Source organism: Mus musculus, chromosome 1, assembly GCF_000001635.26.
Source record: "Mus musculus strain C57BL/6J chromosome 1, GRCm38.p6 C57BL/6J".
NCBI lineage: Eukaryota > Metazoa > Chordata > Mammalia > Rodentia > Muridae > Mus > Mus musculus.
The window spans coordinates 170168911-170179194 of NC_000067.6; the positions used below are offsets into that span (position 1 = coordinate 170168911).

A 10284-nucleotide genomic window follows, 5' to 3' on the forward strand; every position below is an offset into this window, starting at 1 on the left:
GAAGAAAACCACATTCAGACAAATATTGCATTTTTTCTCTCATATGCAGAACCTAGACTTAAAACATACATGCATCATGTGCATGCACCAGAAAAGTAAAAGAGGAAGTAAAGGGGTTCTCTAGAGTCACAGAACTTATGGGTAGTATCTATATAGTAAAAGAATTTATTGATGACTTACAGTCTGCAGCCCAATTGCCAACAATGGTTCAGTCGCAGCTGTGAATGGAAGTCCAAGGATCTAACAGTTATTCAGTCTCACACAGCAAGCAGGCGAAGGAGCAAGAGCAAGACTCCCTTCTTCCAATGTCCTTATATTGTCCCCAGCAGAAGGTGTAGCCCAGATTAAAGGTGTGTTCTACCACACCTTTAATCCCGGGTGACCTTGAACTCAGAGATTTAATCTTCTGGAATCCATAGCTACTATGCCTCAAGATCTCCATACCAAGATCCAGATCAGAATCTTCTATCCCAAGCCTCCAGATAAGGGTGACTGGTGAGCCTTCCAATTCTGGATTGTAGTTCATTCCAAATATAGTCAAGTTGACAACCAGGAATAGCCACTACAAGGGGGAAAGGCCCCAGGGAGTAGAATGGAGAATGAACACACCAGAGATAGGTTTCCCTTTATATGCAGAATCTAAACTTCACTAGAGATACCCATGTATGCATATGTGTGACACAAAAGCAGAAGAGAGACTATTTAAGAAAGCAGCAGGAAAAACAAATATGAGCTATGTCTGATATATGTCTAAAAATGCTATAATGAAATCCATTACTTTGTATGCTAACTAAAAGAGAAAAATATTGGAAGAAAGAAACAAGACAAACAAACAAACAAAAAACCCCATGGGTATGACCCAGGCTGGCTGCAAGGATCTGAATGAAAGGGATAACTTAACTTTGAGGCTCACTATAAAAAAATCCCCATTGTCCTGCATTCCAACTGCTTAGCTTTGGCAGTTAAAGGGATGGCGGTACCAACCTCTCCTGCGGTCACAGCATGGTGACCAGGGGTACAGAGCATCAGCAGTCCATATGCATCACTCAGCTGTCCCTGGCCTCAGGTCCCGCACCTATGATGAGATGCCCCACAGCTTCTACCTCATCACAACCATTCAGCATCAAACACTGTTTCCACACTGCAGAGGGAGTTCTGCACCTTGTGCCCATCACGGCAAGGGTGAGAACAGCACTCTGGCTCTTGCAGCAAAGGCAGCATGTGCAGGCTCACCCACTGCAACACCAGACACAAAACTTCAAAAGGCGTCAAGTAGGTAGCAGACACAGAAAGTAGGTAGCAGACATCCTGGAGACTCAGGGCGCCCGCACTTCCACGTGAAGAAAACAAATCATGCTGCAACACAGAGCCTCCTCTTGTCCTCAGCATCCCTGGAGGCTCACCAGGAGCCCATCACATGTCAGACGTGGGAACAGACGGGCATTCCTAATCTTATTGCCTATACCAAGTCATAAATACTTTCAACCTCAGTGTCTCTACAATGGGAATAAAATTTTCATCCAAGGCTGAGGCCTAACAAATAATCTTTCACAATCAATGAGAAAAGGAAGCTCAGAGGAGTTATGTAATTTGCCTTTGGCTACATCACTAGTACCTAGAAAGACGGGAATTTTTAACTCAGATGTATGTGACTCCAAGTCTATCCGCTTTCTCTCTCCTCTCTCGCAAAAGCAGAGGAAATACAAAGAATCCAATGAGAGAGGTCTCACTTAAACCCAGGCAGAATCATTTGGTGACAACCATGACTGAGCTTTAGAGTCAGACTCACTAGGTCTATCTCAATTCTGCCGCGCTCCAAGCTTGTGATTCTCATCTAGTTATTTAACCTTTCAATGCCCTAATTTTTCAATTTGTTTTGTTTTGTTTTGTTGTTTTTTGAGACAGGGTTTCTCTGTATAGTCCTGGCTGTCCTGGAACTCACTCTGTAGAACAGGCTGGCCTCGAACTCAGAAATCCGCCTGCCTCTGTCTCCCAAGTGCTGGGATTAAAGGCGTGCGCCACCAATGCCCGGCTCACCCTAATTTTTCATGTCTGCAAAATGGAGCAAAGACAGTCCTTAGCCGGGCGGAATGGTGAATGCCACAATATTAGCATTTGCGTGGATGAAGCAAGATGGAGCCTCTGAGGATCATTTAGGCTACAGACTAAGACTGTGTCCAAGCTACAGAACACAGCCCTGTCTCAAAGGCATACAAACAACAACAACAACAACAACAAAGGAGCACTTACCTCTAAAGCTAAGGGTATCCTTACTATGATGAAAAGCAATTTTGAAAGCGCCTAGGACATTGAGAGGCCTCTATAAAAAGCTACTATTAAAGAAGTGAAATCTGCACTCTACAGTTCTAAGTCACAGGCTGCTGCTGGAGTAACACCCAGCTTCCCAGTAAACCTTTACAAGTTTACCTGCAGCCATCACCAAGGATGTAGTAATGTGCCCTGCTACATTACACGGGCAACGACTTCATTAGGGAATTTTCACTTCCAGCATAACCTACAGGCCCAACATGGCTTGCTTTTTTAGGTCACAAAACTACAGTGAGTTGTGATTGGTCCCCAGTCGCCCTCCTCACAATGTGACTAGGATACCCATAAAAGTTACCCTTTCTTGAGCACCTGTGATTACAGAGAATTTAAGGAGGAAAATTAACTTGTATGTGGTTATTAATTCATTCACCAAATATTTAATGAGCACTTACTGCCCACCAAGTGTGATCAGGGTGGCAGGGATAAGATGAAGAACAAGTTCATATTTACACTCCACAGTAGGAGCCGAGTGTGTAAAAGGGCATGAGCTACGAAGAAACATAAAGTGGGCGAAAGGACTAAGTCCTAAGAGGCTCGGTAGTGGGAAACTCGGTGAGAAGCAGCACCCCTTGGGGAGGCGGGGGGGGGGGTGTTTATCTGGCTAACTCTTAAGAATACATATGAAGACACAAACCAAGCTTAGGTCCAATCGAAACAGCCCAATACGGTAACATGATACCATTCACCAAGTGTCAAGAAAAGGTTGACAGGACAGATTTAGGAACACATGGTGATTAGAGACTCCATTCTTTACTTTGGGTCAACTTCATCCACGTATCAAGCATCCAGAGAGAAACTACTGACTAGACAGCAAAGCACTAGTTCATAACCCTAGGGTTATGTGATCAATCTCTCATGGTAATCAACGGGGACAAATCAATCACGGTCGAAATGAACTCCTCCAACCAGAGGGGGACCCAAAGGTGAGGGAGCCAGGACTCCGAGCTTGGACACTTTCTAGGCTGTTACAAGGTATTTCAGCTGGGTGGTGCTGATGCTTGCCTTTAATCCCAGCACTCAGGAGGCAAAGACAGACACATCTCTGAGTTCAATGCCAGCCTGATCTACAGAGAGAGTTCCAGGACAGCCAGGGCTACACAGAGAAACCGTCTCAAAAAACCAAAAGAAAAAAAAAAATTCAGTTGACATCTAGGTTTCAAGAGTTATATCACTTTTTTTTTTCTTTTTTCTTTTTTTTTTTTTTTTTTTGGTTTTTCGAGGCAGGGTTTCTCTTTATAGCCCTAGCTGTCCTGGAGCTCACTTTGTAGACCAAGCTGGCCTCGAACTCAGAAATCCACCTGCCTCTGCCTCCCGAGTGCTGGGATTAAAGGCTTGTTATATCACTTTTTAAAAAAGCATTTAATAAGAACATGTACAAAATTCTCAAAAAATAAGACAGTAGGGAGAGGTAGATTTGTATTATTTTCCAAGGAATGATTCCCGGGGTCTCATGTTCAGCACTGTTTTTGTGAGCACTGGAGGAAGCATGTTGTAGTCAGATCACTAGGGACACATGCAACCAAAGAAGTCCCCCTAGTTTGTGGTTCCTTGCTCCAGTTGTCCCCTGCCCATCATTTGACACTGTGCAAATAATTTCACTTCCCTGGTGTATGTATTTCCTCATGAAGACGACCCGGCCTTTTTCATATATCCTGAAGATTAAAAAGCAAAGAGGCCTCTTCTACTAAAAGTACACGCACACATACTATGGTAAATATTAGGTAGAACTGTTCCTTTAAAAGTCATTCAAAGCTGGGCAGAGGAGGCTCACTCCGCTAATCCCAGCACTGAAGAGGTAGACAAATCTCTGTGAGTTCCCGGCCAGGGTGGTCTGGGCAGAGGCAGAGGCTGAGGCTGGTGGATCTCTGAGTTTGAGGCCTGATTGATCTACAGAATGAGTTTTAGGGCAGCCAGAGCTACACAGAGAAACCCTGTCTCAGAAAAAGGAGAAAGAGAGAGAGAGCGCAACCTAGCTAGCTAGCTCATTCAGTAAGTACTGGGTAGTACTTTGGGTGCTTGGAGAAAAACATACTCATGCAAATAAAACAACTCATTGTAAACTTTGATATCTGGTCCCAGAACACCAGCAATCCACAAATCTTATTACCAAAATCAAATCTGTCCATTTATGTGTTGTGTAACATTCATAATAAATACGGTTATATTTACCTGACACAGCGATAACCATAGTACTGCATCTCCTACTCATTTTTCTTGAGAGCTGTGTGTGTGTAACTAAATTCAAATGGTATACAGCAATAGAGAAGAGAATTAAAAAGACGTGGATTTTTATACTAAGAACAAAAGTCTGCACTAGAAATTATGACTAAATTTGGTGTGTGCCTACAACCTAACACACCTGGATCAACATACCCAACAAACCATTATCAAACATGCCTTTATTAGAATTTAAATGCCACATTAAGGACGTCCAGTATTTCCCAATTCCACCCCCACCTCTGCTGCTATATGTCCTCAGGGTGGGTTAGTAAATCGCTTTGGGGGGTGGGGGTGGGGTGGGGGGGACACATGGAGCCAGGCAGTGGCGGTACATATCTTTAAGGTAAATGGATCTCTGAATTCTGGGCCAGCCAGGTCTACAGAGTGAGTTCCAACAACCAAAGCTACACAGAGAAACCCTGTCTCGGAAACAAACAAACAAACAAACGAAACAGGAAAAAAGAGGGGAGGGGAGGGGCTGGGGTGGGGGTGGGGAGGAATGGTACTGAGACTGACTTGAGTCCTAACCACTAACTAACAGGACAGACTATGAAGTCTTTTCCCTCAGCCAAGTGAGTCAACTAATAACGAAATGGATAAATGCTTTTGGTTTGCTGCAAACTCTTGGATCCAAGCCCAGTGAACTTCACCTCCAAGTCCTTAAACTTGTGCCTCTCATAAATGCATGATCATTACCATCGGATATCAGATCTCATAGTATGCCGATGAAGGCCAGTCAGCCTTCACACCAAACTTTTAAAAAATCTTCTAGAGCATATGTGTGCTCTCAGCCTCACCGTTCCTCCAGTCCAACTGAGGGGAAAACCCTGAAATCTGAACCTCTCTCACTATCAGTATCAAGCGAAGGCAAGCGGGTCCTGTGCTAGTCACATCCCCCATTGGGATCCACTGTCCTGGTCGGAACTATCAATTCTTACCCTCGTGGGTTCAAAACACCCCAACGCGCTTTCCCAACAGTAACAGCGATCACTTATTCCCACCGGTGAACCCCAGAAGTGGCACAACTATGCCCGGGCCCTAGCCTGAAACCCTCCTGGCTCCTCTTCCCCCAACTCAAAAACAGCGCTGACAAGCGCCGGGAACTCCATCATCACCCAAGCCTCCTCCCTCAGGTCTCCCCCAAGACCCTCCGCGCGCGCATCCCCGCCCCGCCGCGACACAGCCCACGCCTCTCCGGAGCTCCGAGCAGCGGACGCCGAGCAAGGTGCGGCAACGCGTAGCCGGGTCCCCGCGCTAGGCATGGGAGCGCGCGCGTGAAGGGGGTCCCTACCTCCCTCGACAATCCCGCGGCTCCTTCGGCTCGGCTACTCGCCCGTGTCCCGCGCCCGCCTGGAATATATACTGTCATCCGAGGGGCCGGGGCGGCGGGGCGGGCCACGAGCAGCGGCCGAGGGGAGCGCGGGCCCCGGCCACCCGGCCCCTCCCGCCGCGGTGAGTGGCTGCGGCCCAGGGGCGGAGCGGAAGCCTGCCGGCCCGACACGTCAGCGACCGAGAACAGCCAAAGGGGCGGGCACCGGCGACAGGAAGGAGGAGCCTCTTTACGTCACTCAGACTCTTGCCCAATAGGATGGCCAAGGATCCTGTCAGTCTGTGGTACCGCCCCCCACGCACTAGCAGGGGCGGGGCCGGCTACGCGCGCGGCTTCGCGGGGAGGTGAGGCCAGGCGCCACCTTAAGGACAAACTGCAGGGCGGGTCCTCTCGGTCACCCGGGGCGGATCAGAGCGCCTGGTAGGGAGCGCGGCGCTGGCAGTGAGTCTTCAAGTGACGGATTTCCGAACGCCCACGGGTGTGGTTGGGAAAGACCCGCCGGTTTCTAGGCAGAGATCCCTCCAAGGCAGGCCTGTGACCTTAAGCTAGCTGATTTTGTCTCTAATTCTCCACATACCTGTTTGCCAGTGACCCGGGCTTCCTCTGCCATTGTCTTCGGAGTCTCTTGGGTGTCGACACAGCCGGGTTGCCTTTTGCACAGCGACTAGTGAACGAAATGCAATCAAAAGGGATTAGATGACCCGAGGCCATGCAAAATGTGCCAGTCAGGGAGAACCGGCCCAGAGAGCAAGAACTTAGCTAGGAGAGGAGAGCTAAAATTCAACTGTCCTGTTACAGCATAGGCAGCAGATGTGCATGTGCAGGCTATAATCTCAGTGTTATGAAGTTGCATTTATATTTAGAGCTATTATGTTGGGTTTTTGCAGGTTTTGAAACGAGAGTCCAATTTGTTGAGATGTCAAAAGCAACTAAATTTAACATATCAGGATGTTTTCCATCAGGTGGATAGGCTTCCTCATTTTACATTTTCAGTGTTTTCTTAGTCATTCTTGCGTATTCATTTTTAATCCAGACTTTACTATCAATTTATGTCATTTAGAAATATCATTTAACAAGGGGTATCATTTGTAAATAAAAACGTAGTTGCCCATCTGTTAAGGCACCTTTGTGGCTTTGAGAGATTAGATGGATAAACAGCTTGGTGGAACAGGATCAAGGAAGGACATGATATATTATTAGCAGTATTTGCTTGGCCTTAGCCTTGCATGCTCTCTGGAATCCTGTCAGAACGCCACGTCGCCTGAGAAGCTGTAAATGGCACCCACAGTGCTGTTGATAGTGGTAGGTGTGCCTTCCTGGAGCAAGACTAACAACACGGGTGTGTTCTCTAGTTTTCATACTTCCAGCTTGGAAAGTACCGAGTCTTAAGTGAAGAATTCAGAGCCTGCCCACAATGGGGTTGCCCAGAATCTCTTGACCTTCTTTATGTGTGCAAGTCCCTGGGGTAGAAGCATTCTCTTAGAAAGAAATTGGCGGCTACAGCAGTCAATAAAGAGCATATTGTCCAAAACGTATTTATTTATTGAGTTATTCTACAGTAGAACTTACAATAGACTCTACAGGGGAATCAAGAGTCTATTTCTTCAAGGGATTCCAATACAATGAGAGAGGCAGGGGAGAGACGTGCTCCTTCTTCCTAAGGGACGGCCGTGAGTGCAGCAGCAAAGGCTCAGATGAGCATTAGAGCTCAGAGAAAGCAGAGGCCTTAGCTTCAGAAAGGAGTGAGGGACCACCCAACACTTCTGAAGGCTGCCCTTTAGTTCTCTGCCTCCAAGGCTTTTGTTTTATATATATATATATATATATATACACACACACACACACACACACACTTGGAAATTTGAAGTGCCAAAAGGGAGTACCTGCCAAAAGGTACAGATTCTTAGTGGTGTGAGCTCAACTCAGTTTAAAAAAATAAATGGGTAACAGTTTTGTCTATTAGCTGGATAGGTGGACGGGTGAATGGGCGGACAGATACTTAGATGGGTATTATGAGACCTGGAAAGAAATGATCACCAACACTGAGAAATACACAAAACACAACAGCACAAGGACACGGTACAGTTGACAGAGGGAAAGGGAAAGGACAGAGTACTCGTGTACAGTAGTCGATGAGGAGTATTAGCTGAAAACAGATCTGGGGAAAATGAAAGGAGAAGCAGAAGAGTCACATGATGTGATAAAGCTACGGATAAGGCTGGGGATACAGCTCAATGATAAGAATAGTCACGTGTGCTAAAGCTACAGATAAGGCTGGCTATGCAGCTCAAAGATAAGAGCACTTGCTTAGGATATATAAGCTCAACCCCCAGAAACACACAGACAAAAAACGTTATATCAGAGTATGAGATGCTTTCTTTTTATCATAATATGTATTATACATATTAATGAGTTTCACTGGATTTCCATATATATGTATATATATATGTATGTGTGTATATGTGTGTGTATGTATGTATACATATATGTATATATGTATGTGTGTATGTATATATATGAATGAAACAGTAATCACCCTTCTCTACTCCCTTTTGAGAAAAGATGCTTTAAATGAGCCATTATTGTGAGATAATTTAAAATTTGAAAATATCATATATTAATAATAGGTTCTATGGTTTTAGGTAGATATATTTGGCTAAGTTATAAATTATTTTAACTTTGTGAAATACATTACTTACTTAACAGCTTGGCTTGACTGGTTTTTCTGAGTGACTTGTCAGACCTGTGCCAGTCTGCCCACGTTGCTTGTTTCTCAGAATCCGTTATAACCCACCTAGATTTTTTTTTTTTTTTTTGAAAAGTGTGTGGGTCCTTGGGGCTGCCACACCAAAAGGTTCTGTCCTGAACATGATGGCCTCAGTTGGTTCAAGGAGGTTTTTGCCAGCAAGAGGCACAAAGCACCAGGGCAGTGAGGCTCTTCTCAGCCTGGGTCACGGCAAGGCCTGAGCACTCATGACATTACTGTTCCAAAGGGTGCAGACAAGTGGGTGGTGCACTGACTAGCACTTTCCCTTTCTGCCGACAGTTCCCTAGGATGGGAGGACTTTGTTCTCTTGGGAGATGATACTGCCTTAGCTCACCACTCTTCCCAACACTTACATTTTCTTAGGTTAGGGTGTGTTTTGAAATATTGTGAAATGAAGAAAACTCCCTCTTCAATGTCAGATGTTTCTACACCTTCCTAACATTTACGCAGTCCTCCGGGGGTTCTGGGATAGACAGTGGATCTAAAATGTGTGGGATGCCGAGAAAGATACATACAAAGGAGAAAATGCAACCGACTCTAACCTAAGAAGCACGCGACTCACGGAATGAAATAAACTAGGTTATAAAGAACGCCAGTGTGTGGTAGTTCCTGGGACTGCAAAGCTGGAGGACTCCTCATAGAGGTGAGGTTGTGTGTAGAAGAGGAGACTTTGAATCCCATCCCTTGGTGTTGGCTAAACATCATCTAGTCTGCCCCTTAATAAAGACACGGATTTGACAAAAGTGAAGTGAGTCACTTAAGCACAAAATTGATAGGAAGATGTAAAAGCAAGATTTAAGGTCAAAGGGATTCTCTGCAGGTAATGAGTATGAAAATAATCCAAGAATTACGAAGTTCAGGCTGGCGAGATGGCTCAGCAAGTAAGAACACTGACTGCTCTTCCAAAGATTCTGAGTTCAAATCCCAGCAACCACTTGGTGGCTCACAACCATCCATGAGATCTGATGCCCTCTTCTGGTGCATCTGAAGTCAGCTACAGTATACTTAAGTATAATAAAAATAAATCTTTGGGCCGGAGAGAGCAGGGCCAACCAGAGTGGAGTTGACCAGAGAGAGCAGAGTTGACCAGAGTTAGCAGAGGTCCTAAAAATTCAATTCCCAACAACCACATGAAGGTTACCAACCATCTGTACTCACATTCATTAAATAAATAAATCTCTAAAAGAAATTAAAAAGTTCAATCCAGATAATAAATTACTCTCATTTTTTTTTCTTAAAACTAAGTGGTTCTCTGGGCGGTGGTGGTGCACGCCTTTAATCCCAGCACTTGGGAGGCAGATTTCTGAGTTCAAGGCCAGCCTGGTCTACAGAGTGAGTTCCAGGACAGCCAGGGCTACACAGAGAAACCCTGTCTCGAAAAACAAAAATGAAAACAAAACAAAACAAAACAAAAACAATTAAAAAAAACAAAAACTAAGTGGTTCATACTGTGATAGTTATTTTACAGTGTCAACTTGACAAGATTTAGAATCACCATGGAAACAAATCTCTGGGCATTTTTGTGAGGAGATTTTTTAGATTAGGTTGGAAGACTCGCACTAAATGTAGGCAGCAGCATCTTATAAACTGGGGTGTCACCTGAATGAAAAAGGACAAGGGAGCCAAAACACGGCATTTA

At 45.2% G+C, this 10284-nt stretch overlaps 1 protein-coding gene across 6 annotated transcripts in view; it reads right to left on the bottom strand.

Annotated features, from left to right (window-relative positions):
* The window catches only part of Uap1 (UDP-N-acetylglucosamine pyrophosphorylase 1), a 33742-nt gene extending 27688 nt beyond the window's left edge, over positions 1-6054 (bottom strand). For 3 of the 6 annotated variants that reach the window (NM_001305046.1, NM_133806.5, NM_001305045.1), the window contains exon 1: positions 5840-6054. Coding sequence is in view for 3 of the 6 variants with exons in the window: in XM_006496607.4 (XP_006496670.1) it covers positions 4498-4526 (29 nt within the window). In the remaining 3 variants the exon portion in view is untranslated. Of the gene's footprint in view, positions 1-4497; positions 4744-5839 lie in introns of those variants that run through there. The other 3 variants (XM_006496607.4, XM_006496606.4, XM_006496608.4) reach the window with 3 other exon arrangements.
* Between the last annotated feature and the right edge of the window lie 4230 nt (positions 6055-10284).